This window comes from Lipophrys pholis (assembly GCF_963383615.2).
Source record: "Lipophrys pholis genome assembly, chromosome: 8".
NCBI classification, from domain to species: Eukaryota; Metazoa; Chordata; class Actinopteri; order Blenniiformes; family Blenniidae; genus Lipophrys; species Lipophrys pholis.
Window position 1 is genome coordinate 16,571,929 of NC_137630.1, and position 27,381 is coordinate 16,599,309.

At 40.1% G+C, this 27,381-nt stretch overlaps 1 protein-coding gene across 3 annotated transcripts in view; it reads right to left on the reverse strand.

Moving 5' to 3' along the window:
* Positions 1–2,106: 2,106 nt before the first annotated feature.
* syt6a (synaptotagmin VIa) overlaps positions 2,107–27,381 on the reverse strand; it is an 85,749-nt gene continuing 60,474 nt past the window's right edge. The window contains exons 2-8 of one of the 3 annotated variants that reach the window (XM_080469181.1): positions 22,588–22,978; positions 20,537–21,098; positions 10,116–10,236; positions 9,085–9,256; positions 5,541–5,691; positions 4,971–4,991; positions 2,469–4,087 (exon numbers count right to left, since the gene is read on the reverse strand). In XM_080469181.1, the coding sequence (XP_080325307.1) occupies positions 4,016–4,087; positions 4,971–4,991; positions 5,541–5,691; positions 9,085–9,256; positions 10,116–10,236; positions 20,537–21,098; positions 22,588–22,978 (1,490 nt within the window). In that variant the 3' untranslated portion in view covers positions 2,469–4,015. Of the gene's footprint in view, positions 4,088–4,970; positions 4,992–5,540; positions 5,692–9,084; positions 9,257–10,115; positions 10,237–20,536; positions 21,099–22,587; positions 22,979–27,381 lie in introns of all 3 variants that reach the window. The other 2 variants (XM_080469183.1, XM_080469182.1) reach the window with 2 other exon arrangements.

The following is a 27,381-nucleotide window of genomic DNA, read 5'->3' on the forward strand; positions in this document are numbered from 1 at the left end:
TCTTTCATAAAGGACGCAAAACATTTCTGTTTTATAGTTTTGAATGTGATCATTAAATTTAATATATTATCATATATTTTTTATATAATTACTTTTTTATATAATTAAATTGTTTTATATTATTATATCAAATTATTATTTATGTATGTCATTTTGATTTTAGCATTCCTATTGGTGTATCAGAGCACTCTGAGATTTCTGAATGTAATGTGGACTACACATAGAATATATGAATAAATTTAGTTCATTCATGCAAAATATGACCGTCTGAGCTTTTTCGTCACTTCACAGCTTCATATATGCTAAATTCATCACAGAGCACACATAATATCACACTTTTTGAAGGAATAAACTAGACTCGGAGCCTCGGAGGCAAGATGTATTAATTCCCCTTCCTTTTCCCGTGCTTGTGTGCACTAAAACACAACATGACAAACAAGACGATACCATTTCAATTTGACCATTTCATTCTAAACTCAATCTCATTTTCTTTCTTTGCGGCCGTCCCTGCTTGTTAAGCCACAGGCTGTGTGTTGTCATTATCTGGTGTGCCTTCCGAAAAAACTGGAGCCAATTTAGCATAAGTCTTTAATCAAAGGAAAGAAAAAAATAAATCATGTCACAGAAAGGATAACACACCACGCTCCATGGTAGAGAAGACAACAGGCCTTTTATTTTCCAGATTCTTTTCACTCATAGAAACAAAATAACGACAATTCCTGGTGGAAATACTGTGAGCCATTTACTTTATTACACACTGGGTCACTCCGAGTTTGAGTTTCGGTAATTATCTAGAATCTAAAAGGAAGCAGTAATAGAGGTTTCTATTCTTTTTTTCTTTCTTTCTTTTTTTCTTTCTTTCTTTCTTTACAAATACAAAATGCTCAATAAAAAAATTGGAAATTCAGTGCTATTGGAACAGTTGGAAGGGAAACAAGATCATATCAAGAAACATTACAATATGAGGCAAAGCCAGAAGGTCGTGAAATAGTCCATAAACAGAGGCAATTGATTCAACAGGTTTCATCAACTATGAAAACACACACACCACACTGTCATTAGAATATATGACCATCATAAAGCACATGTTTTCATAAAGGAATGAACATAAACTACATAATAATAACAAGAAGAATTATTATTCAACCACTTGATTCAAATTGCACACTTAAATAAGATAGTACAAATCATTGCGTAAGAGGCTACAGAGGAAATTCACCATTAAAACGACGTGTATGTGAGAAGCGTGTTGATGCTATGATGAGTTACGTCAAGCATGAACATTAATGCACTGACTCATTCTCGCTCTAGCAAGTGCCAATTAGAGAAATACCACTGCTCTGTAGACGCTGACCTGTCCACCCAGCAGCCTCTTTTTTTTTTTTTTTCTAACAAAAACACACACCCAGGCACTGAACTGCTCACTCTGGCGATCCCAGAAGGAAATGACTAAAACAGACCCGACTGTGTCTGGTCCTGACTTCATGTCTGGCCTCGATTCATCAATGACATTTTCACAAACGTCGTGATAGATAGCGTGTTCATTGTGCAGACGTCCGGTACCTGAAGTCTACTGTTACCCGTCCAGAGAAGTCTGGGCCGGTTGACAGCAGCTAAATCAGATTAAAAGTTGCTTCTGTTGAGATGCTATAGAATAATTATTTACTATATCTCAGAAATAAATGATCTGTACCCTACTGAATACACTCTGTGCATGTTTTCTGGAAGCTTTCCTGCCGTGTATCAGCATTTGCAATGTAGCCTAAGTGTACCGATGCTGTCTGTATTTTTTTATTACTGCAAAGAAACCTCCTGTTACAGGATGGAGGAGTCAGAAAATCTGCAGGGAAGCAAAGCAAAACCCAGAAATGACAACATTTTTCTTAATAGAGGCTTTGTCATGTAGAAACAACTAAAGAGAAAGAAATCCGGGGTAGAAAATCCCAAAAAGTATTATTAAAATCAAATAAAGTAAATGAAGTAAAAATGACTTGCAAGATACCATTGAATGCTTCATTGAATCAAACTGTTTTCTCATTTTCCACTTTAAAGTTAGCTTTCAAGCTAAAATAATACATCTTTCTTTGAGAAAGTAACGCTGATATTAATGATGACAACAATTTCTTGAATTTTATTCAAATTTTGCAAAATGAAATACAAAGTGAATTGATATATCCACTCGATTGAAATCCAATATATTAACTTCTGGGACTAAGAGTTTTTATTCAGCCATATTTTTTTTAACTTAATTTACATTTCCATACTTTAATATTTAAAGACATCTGTCATTTTCTCCCCCTGTGCATGTCAACGATCAGAAATCAGTTTTTAGATTTACACAATAAGCTTAAACAAAAAGAAAAGAAAAGGAGCTTTACATTAAAAGCAACTGTGTAACATGAACCAAAACGTATAGCAGGTCAGTGATCAAGGCCATAACTGGGATTTTTGTGCATTTTTTTTTTTTTACCAAACCTTTGTACCCAACTCTGCAGCGATCCATGAAAGAAATCCCACACAGTACTTTTCTCTTAGTCATCATATTCAAATATTTACGACTGGTTGCTGATCAAGCATCTGGGTGGAAAAATGAAAGTACACATCATCCCTGTACACGGTGACAACAGTATAATTAGTGAGAGGATAAACACAGAGAAGGTTGCATGTCTCTAAATGAGGAATAACGCCACCTTTTTATCTGTAATTTTCTTGATCATCACAACCGACGAGGCTACATAAGATCAAAATATTTATATATTTCAAGTTCTACTCTTATTGTTATATCTTTTTGAGTTTTTAATTTGGGATAAAGAGAAAATACACATACAGTAACCAGTGGACTTCTACATGAACCTTGACACGTCCACTGAAGTCAAACGAAAAACAAAAGGGAGGAGGAGACGTAGTGCTTCTGAAGAGAGTTTTTTTCTGGAAGGAAAACGTGAGTATTTGTGTGAGTTTTCACTCGGAAGAGACGGCGAGGATGCTCAAACGGAAACATCAAGCACAGATAGAGGTAAGGGTGCGTAAAGTGTGCTCGCCGTTTCCTTGTTTACAGCATTCACAGCTCAATCTATGAGAAGTTTCTGTCAGATCTGACGACGTTTTTGCCGTTTGGGGATATGTAATTCATCTGGTTTCTTTTCATCAACTCAAAACATTGAATTCTTTCAATGACAGATTAAAAAACTACACTGCCCTCTTGAGAATCCCCATAGTCCTGCGGTCGTCTTTACTTTGCTACGTGAAGTGGCTGCTCGTGAAGACACGCAAAAACTGCAATTTGTCAAGTTGAGAATAAATTCGCTCGAGCCCGGTAGAGCCTCTCTTCAATAAGCTCGATCGGATAATTGCTTACGTCGTTAATGAAACTGGAAGTACAGTAAACTCAGCTGGAGCGTCACAAATGTTAACAAATGATGGAGCGCTTTCACAGCTCATATCCAAAATGCTACAGTTCAGCGTTGCGCTTATGCAAATGCGGCACTGTAAAATTCAACGCCAGCGAGCTGCAGAGACTCGAAATTGCTTCAGATCCTCTTTTGAGACACTCTCTTCATCCTCGGCGTCGCTCTGTGAGACCTTCTGCTGCTTTCAGGGAACGGTTTCCGACTGAGTTCCTCCATCAAAGAGTCTCAGCACTGCAAATCTTCTCTGCTTCGAGGAGATCAGTTCGCCTCAGCTCGCACTGCTCGGTAATAAACGTCTGCAGACTGGAAGTCCGGCCCATCTTTTCTGAGGACAGCAAAAGCCGACATTGGGTCATCACCACACCCACATTTTAAATCTTAAATTTTGAACCCAAAAAGACTGCGCTTCACACAACTACACTGACTGACAGCGGTCCTGGATCAGTTCTTGGGAGTGCTCCGGGACGAGAGGGAGGGAAGGACGATGACAGAGGGAGAGGAAGAGACAGTGGGGTTGTGTTTCCCCTCCAATCAGACAGACAGGAAGTGGATCAACAGGAGGGAGGAAACCCCCTTCTGGGCTGCCGGGTCACAGGTGGCTCAGCTCAGGGGCTAGCAGGGGGCCGGGGTGAGGGGCAGGAGCCCTGGCTGTCAAAGCTGGCTGTCCTCGCCTTCCACTGCAGGACACACAAACACAAAGCGGTGATTTATAGGGCGCGCGCTGCTGCGGTAGAATATCTGGTTAAAAGCAGGGTCTTGCAGGGAGAGACCTGCTGCTTTCACACAGAGCCTATTGAATAATTATGGTAGGTAATCCCACACAAAAACAATATTACATATTTGCTCCAAATTATATTGGAAAAAAAAGGCCCAACACTTCAATTTGTGATCATTGTATCTTCAAAATAGTCCTATTTTTTTTAACATCTTGTGATAATACTCTCTGACTTTGCAGTAACTTCTGTGGCAGAGCTTCCTGTAACATACCCATGGAAAATCTGGGATCAAATGGTGCAATCAACTTTTTACGACCTGCAAAAGTAAGACTCTGCAAATTATTGAACATGTCTACATGATAATAGTTGCCCGTACTTAAAATAGAAATTTCTAGTTACTGCAAATAGTAAGTGACTCATTCCCAAAGTGGACGTCTCATAATAATGTACTAAGAAATTGCTGACCAGTGACGTATGGGATCCTGTAAATCTGTGTTTGTTTACAATTAACACGTCTTTTTTGAAGTAAATTTTCTAGTTACTGGAAATCAAAGTAATCAGTTTCTCAGAAAAGAAACTGCTTTGACAATGTCTTTATAATGCACGCACGGCTGTATCACTGTATTGCTGCTGAGACACAGGAGCTGATTAGTCCGATGACTGATTCACTTCTTAAGTTCACATCAATTAAGTGATGGATGAGCCCCGTGACGATGAGACAAAACGCTGAAATGGACAACAAACATGTAGCAGACAGAGCTTCTAACAGGAAGCTCATGTTTAGTCAGGGCTGCTTGTGCTAATCCAGCCACCGCGGATATAAACTAATGCCGATGTTACTTACAGTCTGTTTTCCTTCGAGGAGCTGGGCATGTTCAAAGAAAACAGTGAGTGGTCAGTACAAACAAGTTCTCCTTCATATTACTCAGTAGTATCAAAGTATGTCTTGTTTTAAAAAAAAAAAAAAAACCCTAACCCCGAGCCCCAGTGAAGGTTTGCCACATGTTTAAACTCACAGGTACAAGTCAGCCAAGTGGGTCAATTAAAATCAAAGAGTGGCTCGAAGCTGATCATAGTTGAGACACGTCTGCACTACAGGACAGATTAAAACTGTTAGCAACATGGTCATCTCAAGACATTTCTAGATTTTATTTGCGAAACATCTTTTTCTCTAGAGATTTACAATCCCACCAAAGGTTTATGAATCATTTCAAGCGGGTTCATAAAACCAGCATGCTACTGACTTTTTAACCCCATATTTGTTTGGGTTGGACAACGGCTGTGGTTTCCACAGTGTGAAACTCAACATCGTCCCGAGAGCTGTTCTGTTTAAGTCGGCTGAGAGTTACTATCGGCGCTCTCGATTTTTCGAGACGGTACAAACACACAGGATGATCCTTCCCAAAATATTTACCTCCTTCTCAGATTTCTTGGACTCCAGCAGGGGGTGCCAGTGTGCAATAGGCTTTCGCGGATAAGCCAGCATTTCGTTCCAGTGGTCCCTGCCAAGCCCCTCCGCGTTGCATCCAAGCCTCATCACACCAATGATCTCATTATGACCTACCCTGTGGACACACACACACATACACACACATTTATATGAGCACGTCTTATTTAACCCAACATGACATCTCGTACATCACATTGCCTATAATTGCAAGAAGGCCATTCTGTAATCAAAGAAGACGTGAATCTGAGCGCCGACGTCCTCTCGATGATCCGCTGAGTCTGCAGCCGATTGTCTCTGCGACACTTGAACTGACTCGCTTTGAAAAAGTGTTTCAAAGCTGATCTCTGTTTTGTTAACAATGACTCCTCATAATGCCTGGATTATTTGCACAACCTGATTTAATCCTCCGACTGAGCAGAGAACACAAGGGGTTTGGCTTCTACTCCTGGAACGAGCTGTTCCTTTTGACATAGTTAAAAAAAAACAGTCTGACCTTTAACATGTACACTCTCATTCTGTCAGCTGGCTGCACTGCCTCCGCTCTGCCTCTTTCTTTTTATAGGCTCACATACTGTATAAACACAGGAATCATGCTGCAGTCCATTGTGTTCTTGGGGAGTATAGTTCAGGAATGTGGTTTTTCCATCGAATAAATCTCTTTTTCTCTGACTAAGGATCTCATCAAGAGATCTTAACATGACATGACACCTTTGTATCCGGGAATTTCTTCACAATGACATGTGGAAGAACAGACTGGGAACAGGTGTGGTTCAAAAAGCAAACAGGGGAGAGGACAGTGGTGAAGACTGGAATTGCACATATACACACACAGTAAGTGGACAATGAGGCACCGCTGGCAACAATCAAAGGTAATATAACACAGTGAGGGAGCTTGGAGAAGGACATGATAGCGAAGCCATGACATGAGGGGAAACACAGTACTGTACAGAAGAACATGGAACCAGAACTGGAACTACAACTAGATCAACATCACTCATGGAAACCTAGAGTCAGGAAGGAATATCAAGTATGCAAAAAAGAATCCAAAACACCAGAACTATGTTATCTTAACATCTGCAAACGACACCAGCTATTGATTATGGCTTCTTTACATCTTTTGTACATTGATTATTTTGAAGACAATCAGAAGGTCTTGCATTTTTTGGCAGGTAATTTGGAGTCACCAGGATTTGTGTCGTCAACTGTTTTTCATTGAAACGCCAAAACCAAACATCAAAAAATACGTGTTGTCGTGAAATATTAAACTACATATTATCTTAATTTAATGGCTGTCAGACTTAATGAGAATAAGTTGCATAGGTTCATCAAAGTCCACAAATAAAAGTCGTGAAGGGGAAGCTGAGAAAATGCTTCTCAAAAACCGCAGCCTCTCCGCTAAAGGCTATGCAGGTTTGCACCTCCTTTTCAAATGCAAGCAAATATGAGTACATCACATTGTGGGTTGGACATTTACCTATGAGCATCAACTCCTCCCAGGACTTTGTGCAATAAAAGTATAAAAATCGCATTTAATTTAGCTGGCCTTCTGTGAGGATTTGCAAAAATTAGGTTAATGTAACACTTCTGGCTGAATAACACCAGGATGCAAATGCCTGCTGACAAATCCTTCCCCTCATTTGTTACCAATTACTGACACTTTCAGGTCCAAGGAAGATTCACACACTTTATTTAGTCCTGTTTGAGTTAATCACTCGACATTAAAATCCAGTATTTTTGACTGTACCTGCCCTGGTACATATACTTGATGAGGGGGCTACGCTCAGCAGTCAGACAGAACTCTACATAACACCGGGCAGTGTCTCTGGATGCCTCCATGCGGTGGCCTTACAGCTTGAGGCTGAAAATCAATTCTGGAAAATTAGACAGAGTGTAATTGTTCTGGAACAATAGATACTTAGTGATGGCGAGCAGGTCCTGCCTGGCCCACAGCTCTCTGAGCTTCACGCTACTCTGCTCCTGTGGGCGAGGATGGGACAATTTGTGAATGTGTAGCAGTGCAGGGGCTGAGATTGCGGTGCAGTGAGCCATCCTGAAGCTCTCCTCTCTATAGACTGACTTGTACAAATCGAGTAGCCCTCCTCTAAAGACTCTGATGGCACATTTACAAGAATGATATGACTGATCTTTAAAATTTAATTTACTTTAATTCAGCCGTGCAGAGTAGGGTTACAGAGAGATGGAGCCATTTCCAGCAGACATCGAGTGAAAGGCATGACAGAGGATGGATATTCTACTTCATTATAGAGTGCCAACGGAGAGATAATCACCCATTGCAGAAATATACTCCTATGGGAAATATAGAGTTACCAGAAACTTTAAGACGCTTGCCTTCGAACTGTGGAAAAAGTTATTCGATCTTTTTATACCGGGTATTTTTGGTGTGATCTAAACTGAAAAGTACTGTGCTGCCCTAAATGGGCTTTTATCTGATTGTGTCTATTTCTACTTGATTTGTAAAATTCTTCCTTAAGAAACTATATTTCCTGTCATGAGTAAAAATAATTTCTTTTTTTGCTTGCTCGGCATGAACTCATGTTTCAACTCATGCGCATATCAGTCAATGTATACATGGATTCGAAAGCTATTAGAATATAATACTGGTTGGTTTTACAATTTTACACAATAGATAGTTTTTTGTTAATATCTGTTTGTGCTCAGTAGCACCACATACCTATGATGCCATATACAGTAACTATGATGCCATATAACAGGTGACAGTGGAGGGGCCATATGAGTGGAAGGATGCTCCTCTGACGTCTGTATTTTATCATCTTTAATGCTGGATTCTCGTTGTGAGTCTCTCGAAGCCTCGAGTTGGCGCAGAGAGGACGACACGCTATCCGGCCGGGTAGAAGTCTGACATTGTTTGCATCTGGCTTTAAGTATGCCGCCATTGGTTTGTTTGTTAATAACACTTGATTCGCTGTGATAAAGGATTGAAACTTGATATTTCAACTCAGACTTGTTAAGGAGTTGTCCTCGCCTGCTTAGATATTGAAAGAAAATGTGGCAAATGGGAATTTTCTTGTTGTTCTTCTTATTTTAACGAATGTATCACTTAAATTGGTAAAAGTAACTACTGGCGCCAATGAAAATGACAACATTGCAGAAATCAGTTGATCAAAACCTCTCGCCGACAAAAGCTCTTCTATTCAATACAACCTGCGGCTCTATTAAAGTGTGAAATGGAACAAATATGGCACTGAGATTTAATGAACTTTAATTATTTCAGCAATACTACATTTTATCATGTGATACTAGTCACAATAGTTTCTGTCAGAAATGAGCAGATATTTTTACCTGAGCTATTGAAAAGCTGCTGACTCAGCATGAACTCGTGTCACCTAAATTTAGGTGAACGTGTTTCCAAGCTGGCTCACAATTTAGCTTTGTTTTAAAATTTTAAAAAAGAGAAGTACTGTATTTAACTAATAAAGCTGGTATGTCGATGTTTCTTATTTGCTTCACAACATTTGCGCGTACTCACAAATCGTAGTCCATGACAGAGATGTGCAGGGAGACGTGGTCCATGCTGTCCGGGGGGATGTCGAAGATGATGGCCTCGTTGTAGGTGGGATTCAGGGTGTTCTTTTTAATGCTCGTCTTCTTCTTTTTCAAACGCCTCCCGTCACAGATGAGCGACACTTTGACGTAGGGATCTGATCGGAAGAACAAGGACCGGGACCATGTCGTTAGAATTACTCACCGTGTTTGGGACGTAATTATCATGAGGATCAGGCCTTTTATATAACACAGAGCGCCAGTGTTCCCTTTCGACTGCCAGAACATCTTCAAAGATGAAACCAACAGTGTCTTGAGTCATCAAGGGGAGTGTGTGTGTGTATGTGTGTGTTTTTGGTTACTACTTAAGCATGAAAGCCACCCTGGAGGACCTGGCACCAGTAATGTTCATAAAAGTAGATGAGTCGATGCCTTGTGTAAAGAAAACCAATGGCGGGGCCGCAGATAGCCGCTTAAAGGCATGACTGAGTGAAGCTTCCGGATAAATACTGATTTCTGCCTTCGTCTATCAGAGATAAATCGCCTTGTATGATTCATTATGCCATGTATTCGTCTGATGTAAGCGCCACTTAATCTATAAACAACAAACCAGCCCGTATGCTCGCAGGCACAGCTCAATAGACAGAGGTTTATGATGCAGATTGAAGTGTTAGCGGGGAGCCGAAGCCCCGAAGAAATTGGAATTATGAGTCACATTAACAATGGGGGAAATGTCTTGGAATTTGCTCAGAGTCACACCTAAAACCCAAGATTTAAAGCTCTGTGTACACTGTGTACACTCACATTTGTTCAGTAATTTCAGCATTGTGCAATAAAGATAAACCGATCGCCTGCAACTGTTTGCTGACAAAGTCTTAATATTGCAATTTCTGAGTATTAATAACTGCTGAAGTCGACAGAATGCTGCGGTTGCAGCGTTTGTTCACTTCGTCGGACACGCTCTTCGAGGAGGCGAGTCAGAGCCGCCATGTGTGAATCACACATGACACAACGCACCCGAGTAGCCCGTGATGTCCATGGCCTTGAGGTTCCTGCACTTGATGACAGTGAGTGTGAGTCTGCCTGCGGTGGGCAGGTAGCACAGCGAGAACATGATCTCCCCAAGGTCGACGCTCTCCTGTCGGAAGACAAACACACAGAAGAACCTCTTTCAGCTTCACATTTGCATTCAGAAGCGCCGCTTCGATCGCAAGTGATGCGCAGTCAGTGTCGGGTCGCTTCCTGAAGGTCTCTTTCTGGGATCAGTGCCGATACTTTGTTTGTAGTCGGCTCTTTGTGACCGCTACAGCAGGGAGGGAATATCTAATGGATTATTGAGTTTCCCGCTGTGCCTTTCTGCTTCTGCTAAAACTTTGAAAAATGTACAATGTCCTGGTACAGTGGCTCCCCGAAGCTTTCACACACTTATTTGTTAAGCAACATTTTGTCTATATAACTGTCACCTTATATGCACACCAGAATCATTCTCAAAGGAAACTTATATATGAGCAAAAAACATTTTTTAAATGATAATGCTTGAATAGCTAAAACCAAGACAATGGGTATTAACGAGAAACAGCCAACGTGTCCAAAAGAGTAAAAGTTGCAGATGGCTTTGACAGCAAAACTTAACAAATGGATAAAAAAAATCGCTCAAATGAAAATGACTAAAAACAGGGAAACAGCTAAAAGGAATCTGAAATGGCTTCGACTGCAAGAAAAGCTAAAAAGGAAAAGGAGTTGAAAACAGTCAGAACTGTTGAAGCAGCTAAAATAGTTTTAGCAGCAAAGATGACTAAAATGTCTGAAACTGCTTGAATAATGTGTAAAATAAGTTCTACTGCTTCAAAGGATAAAATGAAACAAAAGAGAGAAAAGCATCCAGAATTTAAAGTCTAAGTTGCTGAAGAAGCTAAAATGCAAATACTTCAAAAGGCCAGACGTCAGACATGAAGATGCATTCCAGTGTCTATAATGTGTATTCAAGGGAAAACCTGCCGACCAGTGCGGGTTTTCCTTTTGCATTTCTATCTCGAAAAGGGCTGCATCCTAATCACAATGCAACATTCTTTTGAGACCAGGTGCAGTGAGAGGAAATGTTGAAATACTTAAAAAAAGACCATTTCTGCATTGTGAGACAAGACCAGCTCATGACCAAAGTCGAACTAGAACCATATCTACAATACCATCTTTAAAAAAAAAAAGAACTGCATGATGGGTATGTAACAGCTAACTGTTTCAGATAAACGGCAACAGTAATAAAGGTTAAAAATGAATATTTTGACAGTTTGATTCACAGGCTAAAGTCAAGAACTGACAACCCAACCAAACCGAAATCCAGGTCCACCTGAACGGATATGAACTGAACCAACGAATTAGTACCAAGGTGAAGATTCATGATTCAGCAGGACTCTTTAATGTATATTGATTGCACTTCTGAAACTGCACATCTGGTGGAAAAATAAGTTTTAGTCATATTTACTGTTTATCGCATTTCTTTGCTCAAATCGGTTTGACTGATGTCTGTGACTGGCAGCTGCTCAGGCTCCAGTGGTTTATAACATCGGCTCATCTTATGAAAAAAAAACAAACATAGAGAGACACACGAATGGCAGTTGAGGCGTGACGCAAACGTGTTAAATATAAACGCAAACATCTGGTTGATGGCAACATATTCTGATCCAGTTCAGAATGCCAAACAGATGTTGTTATTGTGTGTATATGTTTATTTTCTTCTCGGTTTGATGGAAATCTGTCCAGTGTTTTTTTTTTTTTTTTTTCTTTGTACATGAACACTGAAGAAAGACGTCAGATTGTCCCGGTTAAATGGACACCGAATGACAGTTTGAATCAGTGTTTAATCAGATTACAAATGCTCCACATAATCACAACTAGTGATGTAAACCCTGTTTTCCTGGATTTCATTAGTTCTGAGGTTTTATTTTTTAATTTTTTAAAGTGATTCCAAACAAATATGGAAAATTGACTCTTCAATTGGGATTGGGAGAAATTAAACACAATGTATCTGATAATATTGATTTTATAATGAAGCTCCACTAAATCAGATTAAATGACATTTTAAAGTTATGGACTCATTTCTTATTTACTTAACACATAGACAGTTTCCTGAATATTCGGTTTGTGTTTCTTTCAAAGACGAATTATCTTGCAAAACAACCCATTAATGTTGAAAAGTCAACATTTAACTCGAAAGCGAGCGGCGGCCAGTCACAAGGGAGCGTGTCCACTACATTTTGAAGCTTTGAATATCAAAGTGTGAATTGGCCCTCTCTTAATGAAAGTGCCAGAGGCTGCCGTTTAGTAAATACATGTTTTAATGATTTAAGACTGTTTAATTTATTTATTTTTTTACTTTTACATTTATTCATTTTTATTTATTTACTTCTTGCATAAAACTGCTTGTTTTTTTTGAGGTGCGACTGTTTGTCATTCGAGACCTGGACACAACGATCATGGACAGCTGGAAGTCGGTGTTACCACTCTATAACCTTTGATTATTTCAATTTGTGCAGGTTGGCAGTGCCCATTTCCTTACTCCTCCTCTGTGAGATCTCATTTTTCATTAGATTGGATATAAGATGTGACTCGGTCAGCCCGAGTAATAGGATATAAATTTGACTGACACAGAAAGATGTCCGTAGCTTTCGGTTTGTCCCCCGATGGCCAGATTTGATGTGTTGGCAGGGGAGCAGAGTGGTTCACTGCCAGCATCTTTAAATACAGAGAAGGAACTGTAGAGTTTCACTGAAAGTCCTTGAGGCTCTTCAGTTGGAACGATTATAAAATGAGGGCAAAAATCCAAAATCAGCTCCTCGGAAGCCTTTGCCCAACAGTGATTTTTCCATAATTCTTCGTCTCATCACATTACTGTAAAGAATTGCATCAGAATAAAGTTATTTGGTTTTGTAAACAAATGAGCATCATCGCCTAAATGACCAAAACAGAATAGAGACAGTACCAGTCTCATTGTATTCAGTTAATGAAGTTTCTTTTAAAGTTTTGCACCGCTGAGATTCTTCACGTCAGGTTGTATTAAATCATTTACACTTGCTCTCCAGAGAGACACTTTCCACAACCTGTATAGTCCCTAAAAATTTCATTTCTTACTCATCCCCAGAGCAGCTCTGAGTGACTGCCTGCTGAGCTAATAGCCTGGCCTGGAATGAGTGCCCCGTTATCTGCCCCGGGTGAGTTCTTAGCCCCGTTTTATAAAGAGCATTAAGGTCTCACAGACCCCTAATCACCCTCAGTGAGCGCGGTGAGAACCCGGCTGATTGGCAAATCCCAACATGCGTGTCTCGAGTGCCGCGGTCTTAACGTCTCCTCGCACACGCCGCTGCCATTTGGCTTTCTCTGCGCTGGAAGCGAGGGATTTCGTCGGAAGGGTGCGAAGGTTCAGCCGCAATGTGAGAGCGCAGCAGAAATGTGAAGTGTTGTAAAAGCACGAAGTGACACTTTGATTGTCCTTGTAGAAACACAAGCTGTTTCTGTGCCGGTCAGTGTCATCTGTGCTGCATTAATCTTTTTTTTTTTTTTTGTATGTGTGTGTTTGTGTGTGTGGCCACACTTTGACAATATAGGGTTCAGTAGCCACGTCGTGGAGGGCGAAATGCATCCAGCGCTGCGTCTGTGAAAGTATAGGATATCGATAAAGGAAAAGTGAGAAAACAGCTAAAAGCTGCAGGTCACAATAAAAATGTTGATCAAATGTGAAGAGGAGCGTTGAAGTGAGGGTAATAGGTCCTCTTTATATGTTCTGCTGGAAACCCTGTTCATTTGCTTGTGTTCTCCGAGGGGTGATCGGATGAAGCGATGAGCCCCGACAAGCACAAAATCAAATGTGATGCCTTGGATGTGTTGGTAGATTAAATCATCAAACATATCAGAGCGTTACAACAAATTAATTTCTTGCGTTCACCACGGAGTGATTGGATGAAGCGCTGAGCCCCCCACAAGTGCAAATGAAATGTGATATGATGAAGTTGAACATGCTGATGGAGGAATTGATCAACCATAATGGAGCATTACAGCAAAAAAAACCTGAATTTGGCTTAAAATAGAAAAAAAATACCCACGCAACACGAGGAGGTTAAAGCTGAGGTAAAGCTGTAAGGGGAAAAAGAGTGAAGCGAGAGTAGATTGCAAGACCTACGAATGGGTACAACACGAATTGGTATAGCTTACAATAAAGTCTGCAAATGAAAGTGAGAGACGATAAACTCCTCTCACCGTCACTATTAAAGGTTGAGCAGATTTGCACCTTCTCGACGAAAACGACTACAATCGCAAAGAAACCCAAAAGTTTTTCGACACGGAATATCACATTGTGGATTGTAAATCAATTTACTAGCAGAAACTCATCCCAGTCAGACACGGCCAACTTCACCCTGTGGCACAATATTACGTTTGGGGCCATTCGTCGTGAGGCTTCAGTTCAGTGAGTCCCAAAGTGTGGTTTTACAATAAGTACATAAAAGTTTTAAGTATTCCATTTTATAATTGAGTACATTTACACATTTCTATTAAGAAATGATCAAAACTGATTATAAGAGTCATTCTTCATTTGTGTGTCCTGTATTCACACTGTTTTGCCTTGAAGTTAGTTCTCCATTGGATAGTGGAGTCCTGTTTGACCTAAAACTCCCCCTTGTAATGAGTGGGAAGCAGACTTCAACACATCCCTGGACGTGGCCAGTTTTAAAGCACCACGAGGGTCTCCAATCACATTCCTTGAAGGAAGGAGATCGTTGCGGGGAGAAAGGCGGAGCGTTCTTATACAGTATTTTTCGCTCAGTTGTTTCCTTGATGTCTGGGGTGGATGCTGTGAAATGACAGACCCATGATAAGTGTTTCCTAATTAGCGCTCAACAGGACACCGATTGCTCATCATTACAAGCATATGTTGCTCAGAAATGTTTCACAGTGTAAATGTGTATGAGATACTGATTCCATTGATTTACTTCTTATATGTGATTCATCTCAGTGTCATGGTTAAATCAGGGTTGAGGTTTCACCGTTGTTGGGCCCTGTATTTCATGAGCTGGCATTCTCATGTTCAGATTTGGCTACTGGAATACATCAAGTCCAAAGTTTCAAAACTTCAGCTGAATGTAATAATGCAATGATAATGGATGAACACAATATACACCTGACAGTCCAAACTCAGGGACAGAAAACCAGTGAGAAACTCATCAGTACCTGAGGCCATTGTAGAGAGTGACAGACCTCACAATCCAACAAATTAGGTTTTTAATACACCTGAAATAGTTTCATATGTGCAGGTTATTTATTTATGGTCTCTCGCTTGTGTCTTCATTACAAAGCATTTTCATACATCTGATAATAATGTGTTTGTTTTTTGTTTGGAAAAAGTTTCTCAACAAGGAGTAGGAGGGTTTGGATGCCTCCAGTAGAAGAAATGGTAAAATAAGGCAACGAAAAGCATCTTTGCCAAAATTTTGGGACAAAGAAAAATAACAGTAATTAAAACGGCATTGCTTCATTGATGAAGGATTAAGAAGAATTAGATTTTCAGTCACAGACACAGCTGATGCATAAACTCAGATGAGAAAGTAAAACCTTCCCCGGGCAGCTTATCTGGACGAATTAGTCTGAAGTTATTAACCACCTTCTGTCCTTCATGCCTCTGATCAGAGTAATACTTGTAGTTTGATGTTACATATCAATATAGATCACTGACCTGAGGAGCAGTGTTGACTTAATATCGCTTAATATTTAATTTTGTTGTTTTTATTTCTCATTAAGCTGCACAGTGATTCACAAGCACACATTACATGTTTGTTCTTTGGTTTCCTGTTAAGCTCTCCACCATCTGTGTCTTTTTTTTATTTTATGCTGCCAATCCAGAATTTAGTGCGAGCGAGGGACTTTGTCATAAAATCATTTGCTGGTTCGATTCTGTTTGTGTGCCAAGGAGAAGACGGCCTTGCTTTCTGCCCAGCGAGCAATAATGTAGAGATTATTGGAGACTCACCGTGGAAGTTCAACAAGTTCTTGGAAAGAAAACAAGGTGGACTGCTGGATTGAAGGAGTTGAAGAATATCCATCCATCCATGCATCTGTTAACATCTGCATGCCTTACTGTTTGTTTCAAAGCAATACTTGTACTTTTATGGTCATTCTTTATTACACGAATAAAGTATTAATGTATTAAAATAATTGCTGCAGCTGGTACGGTTTGCTCCCTTGCATTGACAAAACAGCTTGACTATATAGCAAATAAACTATTGGTGGAAAAAACTCTGTGAGCAAAGTTTAATACATATAGAATAATAGTGCAAGTTTTAAAACTTCTGCCAAGGACTTCTTCTGAAAATGATAGTTTATTTTAGCAGAAGTGTGGTATAGCGACCAGTTGATCTTTTACAGGGACGTAGTGAGATATATTTCCAATTTAGAGACTCTTATATCTAAAAGGCTGCTGATATATATGATTTTGGTCAGAATGATTCTTTTCACAATATCTTATCATGTGGAAATGACATTTAAGGGTGTTTGATACAAACTTTAAAGTGCTTAAGTTTCTTTCGATAACTCACTGGCATGTGGCATTTCAATGAATAAAGGAATAAAGCTAATTCATCAGCAGACCAGACCAAAACATTTTAGAGTTCTATTCACAAAGTAGGGAACTTGGTTGAATGTCAGACTTCTTGTATTAAAAAAAAAAAAAGAAAAGAAAAAAGATATGTAGCCTAGTTGCTCAACACATTGATTGACAAACGCTTGTAAGACTCTCAAGACAAGTGTATGCAACCTTTGTTATATTTTCTCTGCATTATATCTATTTTTACTAAAATCATTCATCTTCTGTACCACTTTATCCAACTTCGGGTTGCTGGAGCTGCTACCAGCTACCAATGGTTGGCACACTTCTATACGGGCGATTATTAAGCTTCAGTTGTTTGTCTTTTGACTGAGGGAGCACAGGGAAAACATGCAAACCCAGCCTTGAACCCACTGCTCCACCGTGCAGCCCCAATAGGTTGTAAATGTTTGTCATTTAATAGAATTAATACTAAATAATCTACTTTGCATTATGCTGCTTTTGTGACGATCTTATGTTTTAGAACGTTATATGTTAAAGTATAAGGCGTCTCCTTGAAATAAGGGGTTCACACGTCACATGTGCAGCTAGTCTGTATGTAAATGTACTGATGATGCCACAACATAATTACAGACATCAATTCCCTCTTTGCAAAGACATTGATGTTCAGTTTCATTTTAGATTTAAAACAAGTGGTAATTCAACTTTTATTTTCATGTTTGCGAGGAAGTCAAGATGATGAGAGGTGTGTGTAATGTTTTAGTCCAGTCCAGCTTAACATCACTACAAACTAGAAACATGAAATGAAATTACAACCTCTCTCATCAACATTATTAGATTTGCAAATGCAGAATATATTGTGGAGCTGTATCATATTAGATCAGCGATTTCCAGTCGTGATCTTGAAAGGCCTATAAAAGGTCTTCCTCCTCCAGCATACCTGATCTTATAGATTGACTCCTCATCTTTGTCTCAGCAGAGCTTTGTCATTGATTTGACTTAAGTGGGTTTCAGCCTGGTTGTTTAAAACATGCAGAGCAGCAGTCCTCCGACCAGGATTGGACATGACTGCATTAGACGGTACAAATGTAGCTCATTAAGGAGCTGATGAGTGTGTGTTTGGATCAGAGGTTACTAGTTCTGGTCCTGGCGGAAATCTGTCCTGCCTGTTTTTCCACAGCCTTCCTGCTCCAACCCACCTGAATTCAATTAAAAAGTCATCACTACGCTGTGCAGAAATCCTGCTAATGAGCCACTTATCACAGTTAAAGGTGTTGGAGCAGAATGGAGTCAAACGCACGCCGGACTGTGGACCTGTTTGGAAGGATTCAACGCCTCTGATCTCGATGGAGCACATAGGAACCAAAAACTAGGTTAAACACAACCCAGCAGTTCTGCTGCAAGAAATCTAATTGACTCAAAGACACCCTTTGTACATCTCTGGGACTGGTGACTTCAATAAATTGGCATTGTCCGGCCATTTGGCGTGAGAACAGGAGATTGTTTTTTCAGGTAACTGCGACTGAGAAGCCTGGCCAGGTCGTTAGTGTTTGTGTGGAGCAGCATAGGCGGGTCTAATGGCCGGTGTCTTGGCACAGCGCGGGTCTAACTGATGACATTAGCAATGACTGATTTGGTTTCGTTCAGGCGATTCCAGGGTCCTGCACGGAGCTCTCTGCAAGTTAGTGTAATTTATAGCCATTGTAGCCCCCAGTCACTGTCCTCCACACACTGCCAAGCTTTAGGTCTCAAGAAAAAAATGTAATTTAATTCCACGATGGTTTCACCATTTTCTACCAAAACAAAATGAATGTGGAATTGAAAAACAATTTGGATCAATAACGAGAGGTTTTAACGCTGATTGAATGGTGTCCTTGAGTGCCGAGAAAGGCATCTTGAAATGAAATATATTATTATTATTATTATCATCATCTTCGGTTATAACGTTTCCCAACCACAATTCATGACATTTTTCAGCTGTTTCTTTTTAAAAAAAATACTTTTTTCTTTCACTCTTTTTAATTATGGGGGGTATTTTAGTTGCTGCACCCTTGTTTTATTACTTTAAAAGTAATTTTTTTAAACAAATTTTCAGCTTGTTTTTTTTAGCCATGCTAACTTTTCAGTTTTTTTTTTTAGAATGGATTTTCCCTTAAAAAAATGTTTGACTCCAAGTTAAAAAGATGGGAAATTTAGTTGAAAAAAAGAACTAAACTAAGCTAAGCTAAAAATCATCACTCTGAAGGAGATTTTTGGGAAAGACAGCAGCTTTGGGCCTGAATGAAGGCCCCAGTGGTATCGTAATAAAACATCGTTGGATCTTTTTTTTTGTATTAAAAACTATTTTAAACAACAAATACCAACAAAACAGTTCCTTCATTTGAATAAACCTCACATCAATATGTCGGCATGCTGCGTGCCAATAACCTCCTTAACAGCAATTTCAATGTCTGAAAGTAACGGCAAGCACTAATTGCAGCACTCGCAGCAGCAACGTGAAGAGGCCGTTTAGTCAAAATAAACTGGAATCCGCACATAAAATACCCATATAATACTCAGCGTGTGTCCATTTTAATAAGAGAACGTGAGCTGTGTGTTCTTTTAATAATCTTGGCGCCGCACCCGTTTTAAAGAGCTGCTAACACACCAACTTCCACTGAACCAATCAGAAAAGCTCAATGACATTGCTTGCTCATTGAGTTTTGTCCATTGTGATTTCCAAGGAAGACTACGGCACCATTTCCTGAACAATGTTAAAATGCTGAATAAATCTGGAGCCGCAGATGGCTTGAAAAATCAGGCATTATGTTGCATTATGTGCAAACTTAAGTCCTGTATCACAGCCCCGCACCAGATTTAGCTACAACACATAAAATACAGTGCCAGTAATTTCTAAATAAGCTCACTGGTTTGTAACATTTTGACAGGAGCTGTTAAGGAAATCGAAAAATGGAACTGCTCAAGCTGCAGAAAGCCGGATACAGTTACTGACACGCCAGAAATACGATCAAGCATCCGGCAGGAAGGCCAAATATGCACAGAGCTGAAAAGTGTTTCCAATATGCAGTGATAAATAATTAAACCATTAAAATCAGCACTATAATGTAAAATATCACCCTTCATTTAAAGTCTGCTGAGTTCTCACAGGCAGCGTCTGTCTTCTACAGCACTTTACCCGGACCAGACTCACAATTTGCTGGAGACGATCCAGGCGGAATATGATTGACAGGAGGTCAGCAGTTCATCACAGAGAAGACTCAGAGACAGACAACCACACAAACACACAGTTTGTAGTCAAGTGCGGAGAAGCCCAACCACTGCACGACTTAGCGTATTGGGCTAACAGTCACGCAAATGTTTGTTTTTGTTTTTCATGAAGTACGTGATAACCAAGGACCACACTGCTGTAGTGTTTAGCACTCTTGCATCACAGCCAGCGTATCTCTGATTTGGGTCCAAGATCGCTTGTTCTCCCTGTACACGAGGTTCTCCACAGGAAGTTTCCTTCAACGAGGCCAAAAACTACTTTGCAGTTAACTGGCGACTATGAAATTCCTGATTACAGGTACAAACGTGAGAGTTAAGGATGGCGTGGTGAGCTGCCAGGTGCGGTTACCGATCTTTGCGACGGACAGCAGTTGACATGAAGGGACGAAAAAGCTACAGACTTTAGGAATAAAAACATAGGCTACTTATTTTTCTATGTAAAATCTCAGTGACTGGATCAGACTTCACCAGTTCAACATTTTCTCAGGTGGCACAAACTATAAAAAGCTTGATATCTACTACAAATAAATTGAAACTGGAGAATCTTATGGAGCGAATACGGGAAAAAGCCAAAGATTCTTACACTGGTGGCGTACTGGATGTCCCTCCATATGTTTGTCTCCCTCGAAAGGTCCGACGTCTCGAACAAGTTCTCGAGCACCACCTCCCCGATCATGTCGTGCCGTGAGAATCGGTCAAAGTCAAACACGCTCATGTGGAGCTTCCTGGCGGGCAGCTCCTCGTAAGGCACAGGGAACTGGAAGCTCTCGCTGAAGATGGGATTGAGCGTCTTCCGGTGGACGCGGGTCTGGAATTTCTTGCGGTCGGGCAGCAGGTAAATCTTCACGTAAGGGTCAGAAGTGCCGCATAAGTCCTTGGCGGGTAGGTCCACCGCTTTGAGGATGTTGACGAGGAGCGCCTCGTTCTCGTAGTCGTACTTGAGAGAGAAGTTAATTCTGCCACAGTTTTTGTTGCTGCCGTTCTTGGATGAGTCCTCTGAATCCAGGGTCTTCTGTTGGTAGAGCTCTGGCTGGATGCGACCGATGCTGGTGGGCTTTTCATCTTTGTCCACCATGTAATCGTTTCCCAGGTCCAGACTGCTCACCTGCATCTGCCGGGGCAGGTGTCTTTTAAATGAATTGTGCCTGCAGAGACAGAAGAGGCAACAACGAAGACAGATTAGTGGGGAACGGTTTGGATTGGAGCCACAATGAGAATGAACAAAGGTTTCAAACTGCAAGAATCCCAAGAAAACCTCACAGAAATAGGGACGACAAAGGCTGATTGATTGCATGAAAGTAACTTAGAAACTTCACTTCATCGAATAATACAGTCAAGAAACAATGCATGTCCTTTGTCTTGTGCTGGCATTTGAAAAAATAAGCAAACAAATCATTGTTAATCTGATGATTAATATGTGCCTGACATTAAATGTGTAAAAACCTTACATAGATTAGTCGGATCCCTAATTCGACACAATAATCAGTTACCCATCCCTCTTCTATATGACCTGATCAGTTAACAAACAGGAATAATTCTATTTCTTCCGTATTGGTTTTGTCTTCACTGGATTTCAGGAAAATCTAAAACACGAATTTTTTAACAGTAGAACCATATGATAACTTTTCAAGCTGTTAGTCCCATAATATGGAAGCACACCACTTTCTTCTCACAGTGCTGGATTATTGGTTCTTCTTAGAGTTTGAAAGTAGTTAGGTGGCAAAGCTTTAAGTTTTTACATTTAAGATTCGGAGTAAGTTGTTCCTATTTGATGAAGCTTAAATATATATATATATATATATATATATATATATATATATATATATATATATATATATATATAATTAAGCTGCTATAGGTTTAGACTGTTGAGAAACCTCATTCCAAGCTGCTTCTATCATCCCTCAAATCTTGACTGTTGCCTGTGCTTGCTGATTTAAAACTGTTTTTCTCAATGTTTCTCCTTCAAACAAGGTGTTGTAAAAATTAAAGTAATCAACTTCATTGTAGTCATTTATTTGGTTTTGCTTTAATCTCAGTTAACTGAACCTGTTATCAACCCCTTTGGAGTGATTGACCTTCCACTTTTTAAGCATCTGAGATGGTTGAAGCATGAATAAAATCCAAATCGAGGTAAAACTGCATTAGATTTGGTAATTGAATAACAGCAAAAAGCCCGTTGAAGGCTCTGAACTTTAGCTGCTTTGATTAATAATGGAAGGGATGTGATTTCAAAACATATGGAGATAATGGGCAGAGTCATTATTAAAACATACAGTTTCCCAGTGAAGCAACAATACGTTTGTTTTTTTTTGACTTGGTACAATTAAGTCAAATAAAATAAAACAAATCACATATAATTATCTTTACTAAAATGAGTGCAGACAGAGTTCAACATCCACAATATTTATTATAATTGAAGCTGTAGAAACCAATTTGCTATATTAGACCTATATGAGGGGCGTTTGGTGCGTTCCCTTATGGGAACATGCAGTGTTAAGGTTATTCCCAGTTCATGTCATGTTGGATTAATGGAGCTCTCTCTTTCTGCATGCATGCTTGCATGAAACCCTTTTGCACGCTGTTGCATGGATTTGCACAGTCGCGTGTCGGTTTCGCACACGTGTGACTAACCGAGTGGAGGAAGCCGGCTCAGTGGTTTGCCTCTGCATGCGTTGTGTGCGGCGCAGGAAGTGCTCCCTCATGGAGAGCTGCACATCGGTGGGGATATCAGGAGAAGTGTGGCTTATCTTCACCGCGGCCTCCAGGAAGCCCACCGAGCCCATGGGGTCCTTCACCTTCTCTGTCGCCATGGTGACGGGAGACTGCTGGGGACTGGGCAGCAGGGGAGGTGGCTGGAGAGGGCAGATCTGCGGGCCACAGGCCGGGCTGAGGGGCGGGCTGTGGAAATGGGCCTTAGTCCGCCAAGGCACCCAGCAGAGCTTCCAGGAGACGAAAGAAAGGAGGCCGAGCAGAGCCAGGCCGCAGACCACAAACACACCGAGCAGGAGGCCAAAAGTAGCGTCTGGTGGCGAGCCGCAGGGACCAGAAACAGAGGATCACACAATATGGACAAACAGATGGTGAATACAAGGGTGAGAGAGGACAGAGAGAGAGAGGGAAAGAGAGAGAGAGGGAAAGAGAGAGAGAGTCTATTAGGACATATTATTTTCCCCAGTCTGGTGCTATATCTGTAGTTTCTGTAAGACACGAAGGATACACTTGGAGACACTCTTCATAAATATTAAAGCAACCTCCATTAGTCCTCAGTTCAGCCAAGGGATGTAGAAGGCATGGTAATGTAAACAGAATTCAAATGTGGGTATCGTATGCACTCATGCGCACATACATGAATAATTTTCTGTGACACCACACCCGCTGTGGGGGCAAAAGTAATTACTATGTGATGAATTACAAAAACAGAAAAGAAACAATGTAAACAGTTTGAATTTGGGGGAAATAAAAGTCTCCTGGGGACCGAGATGTCACATTCTGCAGTCCTTTGGTATTTTCACCGTGAAGCAGATAAAAGGCACAGGGCAAAATCAACCTCATTTATTATCCGGTATGTAGGAAAATGCTTCCTTGGGAACAAGCAGCATAGAAAGAGCTGGAGTCGTACCAAGAATGCTGACAAGCATTCTGCACGGATTCACCGGGACCAAAGGGGGGGCGGATACAGGAAACATACAGTTCTGTATATCAGTGTATTGGGACACGTTTCTTAAAGTAATTATATTTCACCACCTGCTCAGAGTGTCTTCCACACTCTTCAGGCGATACTGAATCCAATTCGTTTTTTTTTTCTTCATGCGCATCATGATTGCTTGGATTTATCTACAATAACTCACGCTTGAGGAGCTTCTCTTGGCATCTCAGAGAATCCCTGAACTCCCTCGTTTGCCACATAACACGCCCCAGAAAGTGGCGAGCTGCTGATTTACTGTTCTCTAATATTTACTCAGCTTGACCTTTGCTCACTGCAGCAAAGTATGAGCGTCAACAATTCTCCGAAACCTGCAGGTTCTCCCAGATTTACTGAAGACATATGTTTGAGAGTCTACATGTTCACTATTAACAACGAAAGGCAGATAACTTGTGATATTTGACAGAGATTAATGTATTTTCAGCAGTGATGGACTGTGACACTTCAAATTACCCTTAGGTGTGTGTGTGTGTGTGTGTGTGTGTGTGTGTGTGTGTGTGTGTGTGTGTGTGTGTGGGTGTGTGTGTGTGTGTGTGGTGGGGGGGCTGGCTGTCTCTTTCTGTTGGCACTGTGATGGGGATAGGCTGCAGGGAAAGATGATGGATGGATGGATGGGTGGGTGGGTGGGTGGATAGAACAAATTGGATATATGTTTATTGTTGCATGTGGATTCAAGCAACCATTAAAAATGACATTTTAAAAAATTCAACAAACACAAGTCCAGCTTTCAACCAACAATCGTTACGTGTTGTGGGACCAAGCTTTCACGGCGTGAGCGTTAGACGTACACGAGGAACAAAGTCTGGTTTGAGCTCTGATGGCCTGACTGATGGCCCTTGCCAAATGCATAAAAAGAAATTAAAAAAAAATCTTTTTCAGTTAAAATTTTTTTTTGCTTTTGAATTATCTTAGAAAACAAGAGGACTCAACCCAACACTTAAGGGGTAAAATCATAGTTTCAGTTGCCCCCCCCTCCTCAAGTTTGCACCTTATATAAGACCATGTTTTGACTCCAGGTCGTATTGTATGACAAAATGTGTTTGTTTTGTGTGTGTGTGTGTGTGTGTGTCTCCGACACAGGTCATTGGGCACGCCTGAGGTACTATAAAGAAATAAAAGATATTAACAACATAGCAACTACTGGCTTCAAAAATATGTTTGTCTTTCTGTTTAAGTAGAAATTATTGGTGAAGTCGTATTTTTCGGTTCTACATCTCACAATAAGACTTCCATCAAGAAAATTATCTTTTAAAGGTTTTAAAAGTTAAATTCTGAAAGAGGTAATTTGGGGAGTTGAGAGAGAGGCAAGTAAATAAAAACAGAAATCTTGCTTCGTTCATAACATTTCAACATTTCTGTTTATACTACAATTAAATTATTACATATTCTACTTTATTCCTGTATTAGAAATGGAAAATTACATGTGGTTGAAGTAGTTCTCACTTAAGAAAAAGCATTGTCTCATTAAATAGAAAAAAAAAGAAATATGCATTCGTAGTAAGTTCAATGTAAACAAATTTGATGTTGTGTACACATTTACACATCAGTAACTTTATCAAGATTAATACTGAACATAAACTCTCAATCATAACATCATACTTTTTACTTTTACTTCTAAATCTATCGTGAAGTGAAGCAGAGTCCCTCTTGAACTTGATGTTAAATAATCTTGAACGTGACTCACCTAATAAATGAAATTTAAAAAAACCCACTGCTTTTATATGCAACAAAAATACGCCGCCTCTTTTTGTCGAAATTAGGAGCTCTCGTGTTTAAATTTGAGACCTAATGGAGTGTCCGCTCAGGAGAATTTAAAGCTTAGCCAAGCGGCGGACAGGATCTCAAGTCTGGAGGATTTATCCCTGAGGAGGATTTCTCGGCTGTCCAAGGCCCCGGCCTCTCCATGTCATCTGAAATTTCACAGAGCTCTCCGCAAACCTTCATCTCCACCGGACTGTCGCTTACAGAGACTTCATCCCCCGTCACAGCAAATCGAAGCTGACTTTGCTCTGTGCACAGAAATATGCCACTGCACGCTCTTGGTGACAATCTTTCAAGACAAAATCTGTTGACAGGTTCAGAAATTTGTATCTGGACATGTAACTGACTTGTTTGACTGTTTTTGAAGCCACATGTCAAACTCTTCAAACTTCAGCGGATCCTATGGGAAGTATCCACTGAAGTTTTCAGTCTTGTCATTGAGTCAACCTCAATGAATAAGAGATACTATACACAATTTGCAAACATTCTGACTTGTCACTTTATTTTAGTTACATGGAAACCCTGCAGCTTTCCAGACTGTTTATTTATCGGGATGTACATTATTGAGAGAATATTTTGCTGAGTTAATGTGTTTGTAAATAGGAAAGATGCGCAAGTGTAAGGAGTTTAGCGTGTTTGAATAGGGCAAGACGACTAATTCACAACTTCTCCAAAACTGTAGCTCCTGTCAGCGAAAAAAGGTAATAATCTTTCTATATGAACTGTGTATTGATGCACATGGTCTCATGAAAGCCTTTTAACTTCCTTTACTTAAAGGACTGCTGCTGACGTCTTGGTACCAGATACGACAGCACAATTTTAGAGAGTCAATTGAATTCATGTCTCACCATGTCAGCTGATCCGGAGAGACGACAAACAGTTCTCCATTAAGAAATAGGTAGTTTAGCACTGAATAAATTCTGGTAAACAGGTCAATAACCATGAGAATGTAAATCCTCAATGTATAATTGAGGATTGTTGGTGAATTAATGCCAAAATCGATTAGAAAAAATACCCTGCCACTAAATAGCACTATAGTTTAGTAGTCAACCCTGAGGTCTTTAAAAAAAAAAAACAACAACACACATTTAATCCAATGACATTTGAGCAGTGGTGGTTTATTGGTTAGAGGAGAATGCTTGTGTTTGGAGGTTTGCATGTATAAATCTCACTAGTGACAGGCTACCTGAGAAAGTCATTTAACCCAGTAAAAATTTGTATTAATTACTACACAGACAAAAAGCAGAGGATGTCTGGGTAAACCTGCATCCGCAGTGATTTCTGCACTCTGGTGCAAAAACGATTTTCAGACAGAATTTTCCCATATTTAAATTCTTGGTTTGTATGTTGGCTGAGTGAGTCGTCAGCCTTAATACATTTCTATCATTGTGATAAACCTATAAAAATGCAGCATTCATTTCTAAATTGTTTTAAAAGTAATGATACATTCTCCGAACGCTGACCAGGGTCACATATAGTGTCCTAGGATGAGCCTGACAGTTCCCAAACCTGCACACTCAACATAGATGACAGTGTGTGGGGCGGACAAGCTGACACGAGTTCTTCTTTAATGCAGTACTTAGACTTTCACACACAATAGTTTGAACTTTTCAACGTTGGAGTCATTATCAGGTCTGGAGACTCCAGAGATCAGAGAAGAACTTGTAATTGGAACAACAATATTTTTTTATTTTCAAGTTTAAGAAACTTTTACTTTTTACTTGAAAAAACAAGGAACCGTCTAAACATGCCAGGGATCTGATCTCTGTCCATGAAACTTCAGTAGAACTTCAGACTCTTTCTGTTCTTTTTTGTTAATGCGTATACTTTTAGTTGAATTCTTTCTTCACATGAAACACAACTCATGTTTAATGGGACCTCCACTGATTGTATTTATATGCCAGGAACAAAAAGAAAGTAGTGCTTATTTTAACTAAAAAATATGCTTTCATGTCTAAATC